The sequence below is a fragment of the Tribolium madens genome, unplaced genomic scaffold (assembly GCF_015345945.1).
Source record: "Tribolium madens isolate multiple individuals breed KSU strain unplaced genomic scaffold, Tmad_KSU_1.1 Scaffold_91;HRSCAF=231;Tcas5.2_LG7, whole genome shotgun sequence".
Taxonomy (NCBI): domain Eukaryota; kingdom Metazoa; phylum Arthropoda; class Insecta; order Coleoptera; family Tenebrionidae; genus Tribolium; species Tribolium madens.
Genome location: NW_025401063.1, coordinates 4,987,779 through 5,007,836, shown reverse-complemented (window position 1 = coordinate 5,007,836; position 20,058 = coordinate 4,987,779). Strand labels below are relative to the sequence as shown.

Here is a 20,058-nt window from a genome sequence, read left to right as displayed (position 1 = left end):
TTGTAACAAAGTGGGCACTTGCTTTATTAGACCTTTAGTTGAATAAAAAGGAATAAGTTCTTCGAACTTGATGTAAATGTTTGAATCATTTTACAAAATGGGATGTAAGAGCAATAAAATTCCACTCCATGGGCGATTTGAATCATCTAACAACTTGCCCATCTCCTAGAAAACGAAGAGTGTTTCCCATAAATCTTCGTCAGAATAGTCTAGAAAAAGGCAATTCCGGAGCCACGGACATAATTTTCAAGTAGCTAAAAGCGTGAGTTTCACGATTATGGGCAATTGTGCAATTTCTTCGAGTTAATCGACTGAAAGTAAAAGAGCATTATCCCCTCATCTATCCCTCGCCAACCTCCAATTTTCTCTTATCCAAACTCTGGCAAGACAGGAAGAACGACACTTGAATTTCCGGCTGAATTCTCCAAGTACGAGAAGTGCGTTCGTTGATCGCGAGCGAACGGACGTTCACTCGAATACATTACAAGTGAACTTTATAAACACTGAGATGAATTAAAGCACGCACCATCACCAAGTCCAAGACATAAATAACGCCATAACTGTTATTTAACATCTCTAATATCCAATCGACGCTAATTTTCGGCGAAACCAAACAACAAATATTTTAACTGGCGCTCTGCATTTGCATAATTCCGTGGAATGGGTCAATTCGCTCCAATTATTTGGTAATTAAATTTAGTAAGTTTACGTGCTTCCCATGATACCAGACGAAAAAACGACTTTTTTGCCAACGCTAATTAATTCCTCAGGAAGTTTACTGTTTTTGTACCGTTAAGCGAACGCTCGGACCGTGAGTAGCCACCCTTTGGGACAGAATATGCTAGTTCAGGGAAACTTTAGAAAAAAAACAATAAATTTATTGTTCCAATTAAAATGTGTCGTATTTAACTTTTTAAGTATCTTAATACCTGTATAAGTAACGTGATTTTGAAGATAAGATCTAGATTGGTGGTGTAACAGTTTAAAAGATTTATTCTATCAATTATTTATTATAGGCAGAGAACGGCTGATACATAAAAAATATAATAAACATGAATTTGCTAATTATAGTTTTGTGTTACTAGTATAAGCAAACCAAAATTTACATATGTAAATAAATATTCTTGCTGTAGATGATTTATACGAGAAAAATGTCATGTAAGGTAAGATACATGGAAAAAAATGTTTAAAAAATTCTATTCATAAAAATTTTGAGTTATGGTAATACAAATTTTGCAATTTCTGTTGGAAAAATAATTTCCCAATTTTTTTTTTGCTACAGGCTATTGGCAAAGGAAATAAGGAAGCGGAAAATCATTAGTAACATTAAATCGACATAATAAAATGTCAAATATCAAAAAATAAATGTTAAAATTTATTTTTCCATGTTCCTGGTCTCTTATCTTACTTGAAAATTTTCTCTGGAGCACGAGTTCTGAAAGACCCTGTATAGTAAAACAAATTTTATGTGAGTTTCTCATGACAAATGTAAATAAAATAAAAACATGTTAAATGTGGTTATTAACGATTATTATTAAAAATAATATGCTTATAAATAAAAAAAATTCAAGGCTATATCTTGCTTATTTTTGATTTGATTTAAATAAATGACTTATTACTTAAAACTTACTTTTACTAATATCACTATTCAAGAATGAAAAAATTATATTGTAGACCATACAAATTATAAAAGAGAGAAGTAAATAATTTGAGAAACTTTTTTCCTTCTAACAGTGAATAAACTGATGCTTTATTCCCTCGGAAATAAAATCAATCTGTTGGAATAAATCCCTGGAATAAACATCGTTAATTCCTCGAATGATTCTTTCGATGCATACAGATGGAGCAGTAGAGAATTGTTATTTTTTTACTTGAATTCTGAAGTTTTCGAACCTTCTGTTTTGGAACTTTTTTAATCTTTTCAAAACCCTGCTTTATATTTATTAAATGAAATGATTGTGACTTTTTTTTAACATACCTGTAAAATATTTCAAAGACGTTTGTATAAAGATTAAATTAGAAAGATTAGTATTTTTTTTTAAATCATTGTTCGACAAAACTAAAACGTGGGAAGTTTGAGCTTAGCTCTCAATAAATTGCCGGTTATTTATCAAAATGTACCGTAGAGAGTTGAAAAAAGAGGATGCGACTACTTACCAGAAAATCTACTCTAATTTGTCATATTTATGAATGATTTATTAATTTCAGTCACGGTTCTTATCTAAAATTGCGACGGAATGTAAAAAAACTTGAGTAATTAATTTGCATAATATTCGAGATTGATTATTTGATCGAAAAAGGGAAAATCGCTCTGGAGCATTTGTATGCTGGTCGTTTATTTATCGAAGAGAAAGGAAGTGATTTGATGCACGTTTTGCGTATACAACGAATAAACCTGTCATGGATATTAATTCGCTGTACTTTCAATGAGATTGTCGGCGACTTTTTCAATGTTCTAACATATTCTCATGTCGCTTTTGACGAAGAGTTCGCAAGTTCAAAGTTATTTTTATCCAATTATCCAGCCGCCAACGTCTCGCAACGCCGGTTTATCCACTAATTGCCGATTTAACCGAAACCAGAGATTTGTATTTAAGTCACTAATGCTTGTTATAGGACGTTTCTGTTAAAAGAAAATGATATGATTTTAGTTAGTTTCATGCTCGGGTTGGGGGTCCCGCCTAGGAGGTATGTCTTGCAGAGATGTGGCACTTAATTAATTTGGTTCGCTTAAACGGAGCTTGAGATGTACAAACACGTTTACAAAACGAAAATTATGCTTGATTAGCCAACTTACAAAGTCCAAACTCACACCTGATGCGAGGTACGGAGAAAAAATATACGCCATAAATGCCTAGATGAAAGCTACACTCCTAATGAAAAACTTAATGAACACATGATATAGCTATCCTAAATTTTCAGAAATCAACACTATCAAACCATAAATGTCTAATAGTAAAATTGCCATCATTAAAAATGTCATTTGTTGATTTTTATTACTTGTGTTGGCGTAATTTTTATAAAGAGTCTGTAATAAGAATACCTAATCTGACATAAAAAGATTTTATCATAAATGAAACTCTCATGTGGCATGATTGTAAAAATAGTTCTCATTTTTATATCTTCTATTTACTTTTGATAAGTATCTCCATAAAATGTTTATTGCACAATGCTTACAAAACTTAAGTAGGTACTTACACAAATCGAAAAATTAAAATTGAGTTTCGGAATCTCCCAAGCAAAAAATATGAAATAATTTGTTTATTGGAATTTGTAATACATCAAAAGATTCAAACTTCTTAGGATATTCCAACTTGTACAACGAGATTTCCTAATTTAATCAAAAACGTTTTATGTAGATCCGACAATAACGGAATTGTGAAATCTTAAAATGATAACTTTTTTCCATGACCCTAACAGAAAGTAAGTTTTTTCACCCTAATTTCAGAAAGGAAAAATTTACTCCCTCCTCTGTCAAGATTACATAAAAATACACTACTCCAAAAAAATTAAAAAAACAAAAAAAATTCCTGAATGTTGATTTTTTCAGTAGATTAAAAAAAACATTTTGGAGCTTCAGTTTCTAGTTTTGAGATCTTTTACTAAAAAAAAATTCTGTGCTACGGTTATCACCCAATCTTAATAAGAAATAACGCGAGAAAAAAAGATATTTTGTTTGTTTTTGGTCCACGACAGTAACTCAGTTCTATGTTCTCAATGACAATTGAAAGAACATGGGGACTTTTATAACTTTTATGTCCAGTTTTTAAAATAACCACGAAATATGGGTTTCAGCTCTTTATTTTCATCGTTAATCACTTGATTAGGGCTTTGGAAAATGGTCAATAATATAATTTTTGCACTTCCGGGACTAAAGTTGATACTTTAGTCCCTGTTTACAGGGATCAACTACAAATTTGTCACATTGACACGAACAAATTTGGAATTATTTTACATATAAAATAAATGCTATGGAAGTGCAAAAAATAGCGAATATACCTCGGGACTAAAGTGCCTAAATCCCTTGAGTGGTTGTTGCCCTCGAGGCAACAAACTCCACTCGCGGGATTAAATGGTGCATTTTAGTCCCTATTTACTATTTCAATTTGGCTGATTCTAAAAAAAAAGTTGAAAGATTTTTATCGCATACAAAATTTTAAAGCCGGACCTAAATTGAAAAGTGATTAATTAGTAGGAGTATTTTTTTTAATTTTTAAACTATTGTATTAGAGTTTTGTAGAATATTTTATGCAAAATATACTAAAAATAAATTAAAAACTGAAAAAACACAAACATGGAAAATTGGAATAATATGACAATAAAAATAATAAAGATAAATAAAACAGTCATTTTTGTTCTTATTTTCTTTCTCTTTTTTTACAGTGAGCTTATTGACGTACTAAAATAACGTTCACTTATTCTTTAGTATGTTTTCTTATAGATAACTTAGATAATGTGTTTTTATATTTTCGCTTGAAAAGTTTTACTTTGAAGTGATTGTAAAACCTGAAAATCCAAAATCTACTAATGGCTGGAATTTTAAAACTGAGATTTTTGGACCCCAAGTGAAAAAAATGGCCAATCTGGCCCTGTTTATAGACGAACTTGATTTCATACACCCAATTCTCTTGAAAAAATGATCAATTTATTCGTAGATATTGTTTCCAAAGTATCAGAATTCATCTAGTCTTTCAAAATAAGAAAAAGTGTGGAATAGGTATTATTTTTTTCAAATCAAAAATTAGTTATTTTGCCAAAACAAGGTAATTTACTGGCTGTGTAACCCCCAAAAGTAGTTTCAGGTTTGTAAGTTTAAACAGTTAACAAAGTTTGAGAACTCAAGATTAGAAAGTTGTTGCATGAATAATGTCATCTTGAGCTTTTTTGGTTTGATAAATGCAAAAAAGTGTTAAACGGTCATCTACTTGAAGGCTAGAAACAATGCAAAATTTTGTATTCTGAAAAAGTTTTCATTCTTGAGAAGAGCTAATTCCATCGTCTCACCTCAGCAACCCATTGATTTACGGCCCTCCTGCCCGTTGGGCTTCACCAGAAGCGACTGCTTGATCAAATTCGTGCAGACAGCGTGTTAACAAATTCCTAATCACTTCGTGTTCGTTCCGCTTTGAAAATCTCCGAGTGTTTCGTTCAAGCTGACCCGTTTCGTAACCGAGCACCCTGTGATTATTTCCTCAAAATCGGCGATTGACCAATGGTTAACCTTGTCCTCGACATCATCGCCGTCAATTGTTTCTTCATTGCGTGCGTTTGTTTTGAATAATTGACACGCCAATTGCACATATCCCCTTCTCTAGGCTTTGTGTTCACGAGGCGAAACCTCTTCCTGAGCAACCTCATTTCTATATCTTGAAGAGAGTACCGTTGCAGTTCTTCGGCGGCAGCATCGCAGATGCCCATGCTCACGATATTGCTCAGCATTTGTTTTGTGTGGTATTGTTTCTTTACGCCCACTTGACTTTATTTATTTATCGCTTTATTTCATTGATCGGCGGAGTGAAGTGATGATTGGTGTGATTTTTCCTAATTGCCATTGCCGGATTTAATTGTGTGGAAAAAGAATGAATAAAATTTGTACTTTTATGAAAAGTGATTACGAAAAACAGAAAATGTTGCTTTTGCCGGACATTTCCATTCCTCAGGTATTTATCTTATTTTTTGATTTATTTTTAGCGAGACGATATAATCAATCATTCCTCTAAGCAGTCATCCGAGACGAAAAATTCTGTTTACTACTTTCACGATTTTCTTATTTACCATAATGGAATGGTTTGTTTGAACACCAAGCAACAATTTGACCGGATATCCGTCTTAATTTTCCCTTAGTCGAAAATAGAATAGCACATAGATTGTAAAATTCGCCTCCACCAGAGCCAATTTTTTTCGTTTCGGGTCATTTCTCTCGCTGTGATAATTAATAAACATAACAACTTTCATTCGAACACATAATTTGGTTGTAAATTCATGTAACTAATTACAGTGTTTACTAGTGGCGTTTCAGCCTTTCTAAAAATAAAAACAGGTGTGTTTCTATCAATGGTACGTTTATTGATACAGTTTACGACATAAACAATGTTTTAATGAGAAAGTCATCGAATATAAATTAATTAAAAAGTTATTTTCTTGCTGTAATAAATTTTCTACACAAGTCGTAAAACGCGATTTTTCTAAATAATTAGCGTCACCAGGTGTTCAAATTTCCAAAAAAAATTTTTTTGTTACGACATTAGTTGACCAGAATTGTTATTTTATTGGCGTTTTTATTATTTTTATTTCATAATGAGATCCTACAAATGTAGACAAATGACGACCAAAAATGGTTACATAAATTTGCAATAACGAGAAAATAAAAAATAAACATTTCAGTTCTATTTCTTTAGAGTTCACTGTACTGAAAGAAAACTTCATCTACAATTACAACTATTTATTTTATAATAATTTACGAGAATTTTACGACTTGTATGTAGTAAATAACATAATGCTTCTACATGACATCTGGTCGTACAACAAGAAACTGATACTTGCAAAGGCTTGCGTTAATAAAATGGACATAACATAGAGAGGGTGAATTATTATTTGACAAAAATATTTCAAAATTTTCCAATTCCCAATGAAATCAAGATCATAATCTCTAACAGAAAGTCTAAATATTTAAAAATGTTTGTTTAACATAGACCTACTTTTGGGACAATTCGTCTGCATTCCTATTAACCTGAATCCATAATTGTCGAAGCAAATCTCCTTTATTTCTTGGGATGTTGCGAAAAGCATCCTCGGACGTGCCCATAAAAAATAATAATAACTAATTTAGCAGCTTTTAATTTCCGAAATTGCATCACTTTGCCATATGCCGAGCTTGACGCTAATTGAAGTTATTATCTAACTAGAATGAGACTTAATTTCAATTATTTCTAAACCGTTATGTTGATTGGTCACGTGCGCCGGCCAATAATAAGGCGAGAAAATTCCCGAAATTTTTGCATAAAAGCGCATCAAAGTCAATTCCGGGCTCGTAAACATGTGAACATCTCTAGCGTTAATGCATGACTGTTATCACGTGATCTTGACTGTTAAATCGCTGAAATATTTGCTTGGGTTTGTTGTAGAGTGGCTGTCAAGCGCATTCCTTTTTACTGAATTAAATGTAATTTATATTACACGCTTGAGAAATCTTATCTTGAGTATAGATAAAATTTAAATCAGTTTGTCGGGTCGAGGCACTAAATCGCTTCATTCATGGAAGGTGTTCCGGCAAGAACGGCGGATTTTCAGGAAAAATGCGCTTCAGGTTGTGGATGCATTTTCTCACATATTCCACTTACTTCCTTCCCAAGTTCTCAAAGCACATTTCTAATTCTTAACAATAATTAAACACAAATCTGAGATTTTGGAAATTTTCGATGGTTGTCCAGGCTGACCTACCTAAGACTTTTTTTGAATCATTTTTTTTAAACATGGCTGCTCAAATTTTTCAAAAAAAAACATCTATGTCTAGAATTAATTGATGTCAATTTGTTTCTTCTTTTCCTCTTTTAAACTGAAGATAAAATATTTAAAAAACACGAGAGACGGTCATGACTTTTATGAGATTAAAAAGAAAATAAAAATTGTAAGTTGGCAACATTACGAAATAAAGACGCAGAAAACATGAAAATTGACAAACTTCTATCTCCACTTTATTCAATGTTGCCTACTTAATTTTAATTAGAAATTTCATTGAATACTTACTTGGTGTCTGGAAAAAGGCAAATCTGAACAGCTTTTCGCATTTTTTGCAATCAATTAGGTCAAATATAAACATTGTGACAAAAAAATAAAAAGCAAGAGAATTCTTACAAAAAAAGTCCATAAAGAGTAGCTCCGAAAATTAACAATTTAGAAAATGTCAAGATTCTGCAATAAAATTTAGTAAATTTGTCATTTAGATACTTTTGCGTACGTTTTTTATCAACTTTTAACGGAGAAACGTCAGAGTTTGTTAAATTCTTGTTAATTTAAATTTTTACATGTGACTTATTAATTTAATTAATTAATGAATTAACGCAAAAAAGATAAATAATGTGTTTCTTAATTATGTTAAAAGTTCTTACGAATCACCAAAAGCATTTCTTTTTGGAAAAAATCAAATAATTAGGTATAAAAAATAGGTCATAAATATTTGGTATCTGTGTGAAATATGTAATGTTATAAAGTAACTACACATTGTGATAAAAGAAAAAAAATATGAAATAAAAATAATAAATGCACAATAAAAATAATAAGTGCACAGTAAAAATAATAAATGCACAGTAAAAATAATAAATGCAAAATAACATAATAAATGCACAGTAGAGACAATGAATGATTGTCCAGTAAAACTACTTCATTTAATATTCACTTATTTAATTTTCAGACAAAATGTTTTCGAGCAAAACCGGATTATTCTTGCGCAGGGGTCCTTGCTAATACATATACCACCCTCCAATTATAATAAATATTCAGTAAAACAAAAATAAGTTCCAATAATAAATAACATTCTTGAACAGGAACAGACTGAAAATTCCTTAAATTTTATGTTATTTTACTAATTTTGATTAAAGGTAGGTAAGTACTGAACGTTTATTATTTTCACTGTGCAATTTGTTTTTTTTACGGAACAAATTACAATAAAATACTGTGCGTGCTTTACTTGACATTTATTATTTTTACTGTGCAAAATATTATAATATATTATACTGGTCAATTTTTATTTTTTACCGTGCAAAAATTAATTAAATAGTGATCAAAATTGAATTATTTACTGATCGCTTTATTACTATCCTTTTAATAATACCAAAATTTGGCAAAAAATGTAGTGACTGATATTTGGGTACTTTGGTGCTAGAAAAGATGAAATTGAAAAAAAATAAGCACGTAGGTTTTTTATCAACTTTTAACAGAGAAACGTTCGAGTTTTAACAAATTTTTCTTAATAAAAATTTTTGCATTTTACTACAGGGCAAAATATTAACTAATTAATTAATTTCTAATAATTAGTTAATTATTAGTCATTAATTGATTATATTAATTATCATTAATGAATTAATACAAAAAGCTAAATAATGTGTTTCTTATGTTAAAAAAGTTATCAAGAATCACTAATAAAGATCACTAAAAGAATGTAAAATAATCGAATAACTAACTATAAAAGAAATCTGCTAAAATCATAGAAAAAAGTATGTTTTGATTTTGCTCAACATACATTCTTTAAAAAGTTCCAGTTTTTTGTAGATACACAATTTGTACTAAATGGGCCCTGAGGCTCTTTGCTTTTAGTTGTGTAAAAAGGCAATGGTATAAAACAGTAAAAATAAATCAGCAAGTCTAATTAATTTAATTATTTATCCATTTAAGCTATCATTTAAATCTCCTATCCTCATTATAATAATTTCCCAAGACAGTGCAACGCGATGCCAAGAGAGCGGTAAAATTATTCAAGTTTTATCTGAAGCTCAACTGCAGTCATCAAATTAAACCCATGATTCATTTACGTTATATTTGACCCATATGGTCAGTAATTAAAAATAAGGACTGAATCCAGGTCGCTGCTGAAATTCTTGGGTCACCGGAGAAGAGGTCAACTTCCGCTGAAATACATTTCAAAATTCTCATGAATTACATCGAAACAATGTTGAAAATATGACAATTTCTCGCTAAGAAACACTTTAATATGTTGTGTCACGACAGGAAGTCCCTCCGTGTCGATAAAATATCGATGTTATCCGTATTCACTTTCAGATACGCAATACAAATCACATTCGACATCTATCCGTGTTGTCGGTAATAATTTAGAGGAAAACGGCGAGTTCTCGGCAATTTAAAAGTTACAGTTAGTCAATAATTTTATGAGTGTGTTGAACACGTGAGGTCTCCGCTGAAACATTGGAAATGTTCATGTGAGTTTACGATGTTGTCGACTGTGTTGAATCACACGATTCGGCCGATTTTGGCCGAAATAACGTCTAGAGATCGTGATTTAGTATAGTGGAAAGGTTCATACATAATTTCATGACAAATTATTTATATGCCGACCGTGTTAGGTATTTATGATTATTACGGTCGTAAATCTGGTAATGGTGTCTCCTTACACGACGAGAAAAATCTAGCTGAAGGAACAACGAATTATGATTTTAATAATATTTCACGTTTATTACGAAACTCTCAAGATGTAATGTGATACCTTTCACAGTGAAAAATGAACGAGGTAGAGGAAACATTTTCGAAGAATTTACTTGGTATCGTTTTGCGGTTGGACACTAAACACCACTTAACACAAACGAAATGCACAATCAGATCGATAAATAAGAGGCAATTTGTGGCCACCAAACTCGCCACACCTGGAACCCATATGTTAAAAGTTTTAAAGGTTTAAAAGTTTTTTGAGCGAAAACAGAAGAAGAAATGTTTTTCTTTTCGCAGCAAATTAGCATTTCCCGCTTCAGTAACTAAGTATAACTTCAAAACAATTCACTTACTCTCATTAAACTTTAATTTAATGAAGTCAACTTTACTAGATAACGAGAGTAAAGGTTTGTGTTTTTTGTCAGACTTTCAGTTGCGTTATTGGAAAGCACTGAAAAAAATTCAGCGAGCTTGATACAGAACAAATTCAGTTTTCTTTTGACAAAAGTAAAAAAATCAATATGTTTCAGAACATATTTTCCAGTATCTCTTGAACATTTACGATTAGTTGGTCGTGTTCCAGCTGTTTTTAGCCGTAACATGAAATAAAAATTTGTTAATAAATATCCCAACGTGCGAAAATTTCCAATAACATTTTGAAAATCATAACCAATCGCAATAAATTCCAATAAAATTACCATAAAACTCCACGTTTGCCATTCTGAATTTATAACGACACTGAAAATTACATAATTAGCCTGAAATACAACCACATACAAGCGTTTTCTCTAACCATTCAAATTTTTAAGTTGTTGTAATGATACTTTTTGTATTTTTATTTTCAAATGGTAACACAGTTGTGACCTGAGAATTTCTGCGTCAGTTGTTCATTGTCACTCTTCGTACGTGCCTGAAATAAGTAAAGGTAAAAGAATGTTGGCGCCATATGGCACCCTTTTACACGAAAGTTTTCTTGCAATAATTGGATTTTATCGGCCAAAATTTTCGTTTTTTAAGTCCAGCTGATGACATGGGATCGCAAGTCGCATTATTTGCTTCATAAATCAGTGAAGAAAGTAATGCCCGACTTCCGAGTATAAAATTGAAATCGTCCATTATTTAAAGAGTGGAGAAAAATGGTTTTGCCGTTATCTGCGCTTGATTGCACCAACTAGGAAATCTCTGATGAGATGAACCCGTTCTATTCTATCGTCTCCTAGCGTGTTCACTTTTACACATGTAGAACGGTTCACGACTCAAATATTTATGCGGTTTTCAATTACCTCGACGTGCAGGATAAAGAACCGAGTTATTAGATTCTAGATCGAAGAGTATGGAGGAAATACGAAGCTTTTTTTCGTGACTTGCAGCGTCTAAGTAGACGAAGATGGAAAAAACGGATCAAAATCGAGATTATTTGCGGTCACTGACGCGAATGTGAGGGCAAAAAGACCAAGAAAGCAAATACGAGCTTTTTGCGGTCTTGAGAATTTTTTGCATTTCGCACTTTTTTACGTCAAATCCCAACTATTAACTCAGTTTGTCGTAATTAATCAACATCTATGTATATTAATCAAAATTTAGATCTAGAGTTCTACTTGGATCAAAGAAGGATATTTTGCAAATAGTTATTTCGATTGAGATTTTTTTTTTGAAGATAACCGTTTTATTTTCCAAGTAAGTTGTTTTTTTTCAAAACCGACTGATTTCTGTATTTCCTCCGATTTTTGGGTTCCAAGATTTTAACATTGAAAATTATGTTTATTTGTTTTCAAATTGTTTGATATTTTGATTTCAAGAACTCTATTTCTCAAGATATAAAAATTTTTGGTTGTAATATTATCAAAATGGTTACCTTCAATTCTGAGCTTTCAAATTATTATTTTCTCAAAATTTTGAATACTTTTCGGTGCCTCATATTCTTGACCCAAGTTCTTTTTATTTTCTCAAGATCTTTGTGTTTCAAGAGTTTACCATTTCTTCTTCAGGTCTCATACTGGACATTTTTTCTTCAGTTCTCAAATTTCGAATTTCGAAGTTATTATTTTTACTTAAAAAAAAAATTAAAATCTTAATTGTAAATTTCAAAAATTTATAGTTTGTTATTAACAATCTAGACTGAAGATGGGACTAGTTAGTGCCCGAAACATGTTTCAACACTTTCATAAGCTTTAATTTTTGTGCCTCCTGTACCTCGTTTGAACCACATAAACTTGCACTTTGCACCAACTATGGATGGAGTCGTTTTATTATAAAGAAGTTATTATTGTAGCAGTTTTATTTTCAGAGATTCACAAAAAAATTAACTCATAAACATGTATTTTTTTTAATCCAAATTTGACTACATCTTTGCATTTTCTCCGGTTTTTGGGTTCCAAGATTTTAAACATTGAATATTATTTTTTTTTCAGGCCTTTACTATGTTTTTCGTTTTTTGATATTTTGATTTCAAGTACTCTATTTCTCAGGATTTAAAATTAAGATTTATAATTTTTGGTTATGAAATCAAACTACCTAGTTTAAATTCTCATTAATTTACCCTGAATTCTGAGCTTTCTTTTAAAATTTTGAAAAGTGTTTTCGTTTCGTTGCCTCGTATTCTTAACCCAAGTTCTCTTTTTTATTTTGTCAAGTTCTTTATTTTCAAAAGTTTGCCATTTCTTCTTCAGGTCTCATACTGGAATTTCCAAGTAGTTTCCAAACAGCGGTTTTATTTTCCAAAGTTCAAAAAAATTATTCAAAAAATTTGTATTTTTTGTTTAAATTCAAATTTGGCTACATCTTTTTAATTACTTCGGTTTTTGGGTTCCAAGATTTGAACATTAAAATTATGTTAATTTTTTTCAGATTTATAATTTTTAGTTGTCATTCTATCAAAATACATAGTTCAAATTCTCACTAATTTCCCCTCAATTCTAGGCTTTCAAATCATTATTTTCTCTCGAATTCTGTTTATTTTCTCAAAACCTTTGTTTCATTTTTTCTTCAGGGCACAAATTTTGAATTTCCAAGTAGGTTATTATTGTAAAACAGCATTTTTATTTTCCAAGATTTACAAAATTTGTATTTTTTAAATTCAAATTTGATTATTATTATCTTTGCAATTCCTTCGGTTTTTGGGTTTCAAGATTTTAATATTGAAAATTATCTTTTTTTGTTTATCGTTTTTATAATTTGATTTCAAGAACTCTTTATTTCCCAAGATTTCAAATTAAGATTTATAATTCTTGGTTGCAACACTATAAAAAATTGTTAAAATTGTCACTAATTTCATTTGAGCTTTCAAATTTTCTTGATTTATTAGTTTTCTTTTGTTTTTATTTATAACTCGTTAACCTCAGTTATTTTTAATAAAAAACTTAACACAAAAATAGTTTCTTTAAATTTGGCACCACTACCGTAATTATCGGCCCTCGAAAGTATGCTTTTTGTCAAAGAAACTGCTGTGAGCTTTCAGCAAAATGAGTTGGTGAATGTATAATTTTTAAAAAAATTGATATAATTAAGGTAACTTTACACTGTTTTTTATCAAGCCGTCATTCATAAAAGATGTCTGTCTCTGTTTCTTATGAATGCAGCTCATCCTGTCGCTAATTAGCGTCGTCTCCTAACTGTTGGTCGCTTCCTGAGAAAGCCGCCAGAAACGTTTAATCAGTCAATGTATATTCTAGACAATCCGGAGCCCCGCAGCATAACCGGTGTCGAAATTGCAATTCGCCGACCCGAACCCAATTTAAAACTACATATACGGCTACATCTCCGGATTCTTGTATACATTTACTCCGGCGGTGCGCTTTGACCAACTACCGCTTTCGAAATTTGGCTCGCTGCATTTAGCACAGTTCACCTGTCTTCGTGATGCATCGAGGACCCTCCCACTTTCTCGACAAGAATCCGCAGAGGTGTATGAACACGGTCAAAAACGAACGGATGTGTTTCTCTTAAATCACCGGAGAGATTTCCAGTGCAAAAAATGCGACCGACACAATTCAACTGTTTCTAACTTGATGAGGCATTCTTGTGTGGGTTTGGTCCATTCAACACCTGATCGTTTGGAATGAAATATGAATAAGTCAATAATCGATCTTTGTCGATGTTTTCACGTCACTTGGAGGACAAACGTTCGGTCATAAATCTATGTCCAACGTTTCGAAACGATGATTAATATTCAAAGCTATTATGGACGTCTCAATTCCGTCAAACGTTTTAATTTGGATAATTTTACGGAGAGTTTGCCACATACATACGCTTGAGTAAAAAATAAACAATGTCATTAAAGTGTCAAAAGGATGATATCTTCATCAATTACCGGGACTAACGATGGGGCCATTTATTGGCTAAAGATGATACAAACAAATTTAATTAAATAAACTGCAAAAATCATAAGTTTTTCAAAAAATTTTTCAGAGTATTTTAGAATTTTATTTGAAAACTCTTTTCCATCCTTTGTGAGTATACAAAGACACAAAAACATTGCCCAGTAATCATTTTTCGAAAAACTTTTAGTTAAAGTTATTTTTTACATTTTTTTCTACGACCTTAACAGAAAGAAAGTTTTTCCACCGTAATTTCAAATAACTATTTCGAGTTCAGTAAATCAGTCTTGTTGCCACTTTTGATATTTTTTTACAAAACCAATTATTGTCTTTTAGTCTTTTAATTGGGGCAGTCAGTAGGATTCGCAAAAAATCATAGGTATTATTTGGTATTGTATTTTGCACCTTTGTTGGGTTTTGTACATTTTAACATTTAATCTGAAACTTCAAGAAATTTTGAACACTCCAGAATATCGACAATAATGAAAGTTTTATTCACGGCCTATTTTGAAATTTTAGAACTATAAAAAAATCGTTTTCCTAAGATCTACAAAAAATTTTATAACATATTATAAGGGATTAAGCTAACAATGGCTTGAATTTGTAACCCTCCATAAATGGCACGTTCCTTTGCAAGTGTTGCTGCACCCACCAGAACAAAACAGGGCCGTATTTAAAGCCAAAGTAGTGGTAGAGTTTTACCAAGCTATTATTAAAAAAAAGCAGCTTTATTTAATATAGCTTGTTAATAACCACCTGGCGTTTTCAAATTTCTTAAAATACTTGACTTTAAAAACAACTACATCAAAAACTATTAAAATATTTCAAGTATTTTAAACAAAAAGAAAGTAAGTAATCCGGCCCTGTTTAAAATGACCTGTTTCCTTGGTTTCTGGGTCCACTAATTTATTATTTGTTTACCCTCTGGTTTACTCTTAACAAAACCGCATTTAACTTAAAAGTAATATAATTTTTAGTAGGTCTTAGGAAAACGATTTTTCTATAATAAAATTTTTATTAGGTCTTAGAAAAACGATTTTTCTATAGACGGACTAAAATGTTTTCTGTTTTTGTTTTGTTTTTGTAAACTTTCCACATAATTGGTGTTTTTTGAGCGATTTTTTGCATTGTGGGTATAATACCCACTGATTCCTATAATATGCATTTACACTTGGTTCAACTAATGTTTTTAATGTTTTTAAAGCCCGCTATATTTAGAGCATACCTGATTAATGAAAATAGACGCAGTGGCCCGGCGCAATTAATTCCTTAAGCCTCTGTACCGTTTTATTTCGTTCTAAATCCATAAATTATGATGAACTTGTTAAATCAAACATCAACTGGTGCAAAATCAACATACGAACCCAAACAGAAATTAGTTACACCTCCATTAGTGAGTTCAGTGGCGTGTCAAGCCGAAATCTCTGATAACAATCGTCTTACTCATACCAAATTGCTGTTGTTTTCTCAAAAAGAACAAAAGATTTGCATAGGAAACGGAAGCGTGAAGTGTTGGTCGTTCACCTGACAATTTTTGTTTTTAAAAGAAAAGAATTTGGGCAGGCCACAGTATTTGAAACCATCCATGAAGAGACCAACGGTTACCACGATTCATTGCAAAACTATACTTGTACGCAAATAAATTGTAATATATGGCGCTTCAGAGTAAATTACACGGGAACATGAATGTTGAAGATGTTAATGTGTACACATCCATTTGTTCGAGAGCACTCAAAGTGAGTGTGGCGACAGAAGAATAGAGATAATCCCAGGATTAATGGAGTTCAAATAGATAGAGAATTGCAGTAGCAATAAGCAGTTTAAAAAATACTTGTTTTTACAAGTTGTTAAATTGAAAAACAAAATTAGTGTTTGTTCTTTTTTTTCTTAAATAAAGAAGAGTTTTCGCTCAAAATCTGCTAATTTCTGGTATTTTGTACCTTCAAAGATTCTACTTTATGCTCAGATTTCTGTTTTAAAAGCATTGCCATTTTTTATAATTCTTGGGGGTTTTAGCAACGTTTTTCTTCTTTTTTTGTAGAACTAACTTTTAAATGAAATCATAGATAGAAAAGTTTGGAATTAGTCTTGAATTAAAAATGAGTAAGTAGAAACAGTGGTCAAAATCTATCAGATAGATTTATCTCGATAAATTAGGTGATATATTTTAAAACTGTAGTAGAAATACAAAAAATACTACGAAAAATACAAAATTTGTTTACGTTTTATTAATATAAAAAAAGACGAAATGAGTAAGGAATGGCAGAAATAGTTTTAGTACTTTGCGAGCTTATTTTTTCTAATTTTCTTTAATTTGTTTTAATACATTTTTGTCATTATGATGCTAAATGAATAAAGCTACAGGAATGACAAGAATAATAAACTATTCGAATCTGAAATGCTAGCACAAGAAATTATAAAAATTTTGAAGAAGAAGAAGAAGAATAACTTCTACAAAGTTTTAGAAGCAGAATAGTAAGATCTATTAAATTAATTCCAAAAATTATAGAAAAGAATAGAAGAAAAGTTTTGAAGCAAATGAGAGAGTTTCTTTTAAAATGTTGATTATTGAAGAAAAACTGTAGAAAAGTAGAAATGTGAACTAAATGTATTCGAAAAAACAGATATCTGTGAAAATTTTTAAAATCTGCTAAATCCGAATACCACTGAGATCCCACACGTTTTCAATTGGTGTCAAATCTGGAAAGCGACAAGGCCGAACGAAATCAGTCGCGCTTGTCATTCTCCTCTGCTGATTGGCAACAATTGTGTATACAAAAAACTCGACATTAACCACGTGATACCTCCAACTGTTTACAATTTGAATACAATGCCAAAGAAAATTAATTTTTTAATAGAGTTAGATCCGCCTCTCTACACTTCCCATGACTAATGCTACGAAAAAGATTTTCAATTAGCCAACAATTATTAAAGTCGCTTGTTTCACATCGCACATTTAGAGACTGAATTAATTGGGAAAAGCTCGAAATACTGAATCATCTGATTTTATTTTAGAAACCGCAAAGCAACCTTAAAGTTTTCTGTTTCGTAAGTTTTGAATTTTTTGGTATTGTCCTCATGACGAAATTAACCAGCTTTCCTGGTGTTTTGTTCTTGAAACTATTACGTGCTACAAAAAAACTTCAACATGATTCTAATTACTTTCCATATATTAAACATTTTATGCACCATTGAACAGTACATTAAGCGAATGCTTTACAGGCTGAAAAATTGTGAGGAATGCGTGAACAGCTAACTCACTTTTTTCTTCTTCGGTTCGCCTTCAGGCAAACAAACCGTTTTTGCTTGATATGTCAACATATTTGGTCTTTTCCGGTGTGGTGACACTTGAATCAAGATCTGACCTACCCTACCGTCCTGAATGAATCGTTTCAAAATCGGTACAAATTTCCAAATGCTGGAAAAAACGTGGTAACGGTCCCAGAGGACACTTTCTAGCCAGAACTGGGCCAGCAGCAGTCGCATCTGACATATGTTTACATTCGCTTAAGTAACAGCACCTTAATTATGCAGAGCTCATCAAAGCCTTGCGAAATGGTATCGATAAAGAAAAATGCTTCCCTCATTATACCGCAGTACCGTAGCGACCGCTAGTCAGATATTTGAATTGAGGAAACGACATGTGCAACTAAACAAATAACTTGTTGTAGTCGATCAAGTGGTATTCTCGTGGTCATACTGTATCCAAGTTCCGCGACTTTTTTCCGATCCGTCAACTCCGGAACAATCTGATTCATCACGCAAAACTCGGGAGTTATTTTTATGACCTGCTATGATAATCCGTGGTTACAGTTACGATTATACTGCAACTGTGCTCATATATAGGTCTCCTTACTATAATATTGTATTTACAATAATGCCTCGACACGCTTAATGACTGTATTAGAATCCGAACGGTGACTAAAGTCACTTATCTGCAATTTGTCGGAGAGATAACACGTACGACGACGCTATTCTAGCAAAAATCGCGGAATTATGGTCAGTGACGTGCGGGGTGCGAAATGCTAAAGTGGGTGCAGAGACACAATTTCAAGTGCCCTGCCGAGGAGGATTTTGTCATCATTCCGGTAAGGCAGACCAAGAAATGAACCACAAAAATTGCAAAATTTTTGATCTCAGGAAAAGTACATTTAATACCAATAAAGATTTTATTGGTTCTAACTTTCGGTATATTGAATATTAAAAAAAATGGTAATGTTTTCAAAACTTTTTAATTTTTGCGTCATAATTGGCAAAAGTATGAATGTTTGTTTCAATGCCGTTACAAATAAGGGAAAAGGCTTCTAGAGGTGCTAAATGGAACGTCAGAAGTGATTTAGTTCAAAAACTCGTTTTTAAACTTTTCCTTATCTTGCACAAACAAATCGTGAATTAGCTATGTTAAGTTGATTACAAATGGCATAAAGCAAAACTATTATTTTAATTACTTTTGTGTGCAACAAAAATCTAAAATTGCGCTTTCTTCTAAAGTGGGCGCAGAGACACAATTTCAAGTGCCCTGCCGAGGAGGATTTTGTCATTATTCCGGTAAGGCAGACCAAGAAATGAACCATAAAAATTGCAAATTTTTTAATCTCAGGAAAAGTACATTTAAACAATAAAGATTTTATTGGTTCTAACTTTCGCTATATTGAATATTTAAAAAAATGGCAATGTTTTCAAAACTTTTTGAAATATTGCGTCATATAATTGGCAAAAGTGTGAATGTTTGTTTCAATGGCGTTACGAATAAGGGAAAAGGCTTTTAGAGGTGCTAAATGAAACCTCAGAAGTGATTTAGTTCAAAAACTCGTTTTTAAACTTTTCCTTATCTTGCACAAACAAATCGTGAATTAGCTATGTTTAGTTGATTACAAATAGCATAAAGCAAAACTATTATTTTAATTACTTTTGTGTGCAACAAAAATCTAAAATTGCGTTTTCTTCTAAAGTGGGCGCAGAGACACAATTTCAAGTGCCCTTCCGAGGAGGTTTTGTCATCATTCCGGAAAGGCGGACCAAGAAATGAACCACAAAAAATTTTTGATCTCAGGAAAAGTACATTTAAACAATAAAGATTTTATTGGTTCTAACTTTCGGTATATTGAATATTAAAAAAATGGCAATGTTTTCAAAACTTTTTGAAATTTTGCGTCATATAATTGGCAAAAGTGTGAATGTTTGTTTCAATGGCGTTACGAATAAGGGAAAAGGCTTTTAGAGGTGCTAAATGGAACGTCAGAAGTGATTTAGTTCAAAAACTCGCTTTTAAACTTTTCCTTATCTTGCACAAACAAATCGAGATGTTTAGTTGATTACAAATCGCGTAAAGCAAAATTACTATTTTAATTACTTTTGTGTGCAACAAAAATCTAAAATTGCGTTTTCTTGCGATAAAATTAGCAATTTCGTCTTGGACGTCCACCCGCATATTACTTCTACTCGTCACACTGTAGATCGTGACTTCTCCGTGCATGACCCTTTAGGTAAACGTGACCGGGTCCAGACTAGTAAAATCGATTTGCAACGAGTCCCAATAATTTATAGATTGTGTTGCAAATTATAGCAACAATTTGGAAAATCC

General features: G+C 31.7%; 1 protein-coding gene across 2 annotated transcripts in view; it reads left to right on the top strand.

Annotated features, from left to right (window-relative positions):
* Positions 1-5,383: 5,383 nt before the first annotated feature.
* LOC123011550 (rhophilin-2) overlaps positions 5,384-20,058 on the top strand; it is a 29,889-nt gene continuing 15,214 nt past the window's right edge. For both annotated transcript variants that reach the window (XM_044409039.1, XM_044409041.1), the window contains exon 1: positions 5,384-5,660. In XM_044409039.1, the coding sequence (XP_044264974.1) occupies positions 5,580-5,660 (81 nt within the window). In that variant the 5' untranslated portion in view covers positions 5,384-5,579. The remainder of the gene's footprint in view (positions 5,661-20,058) is intronic.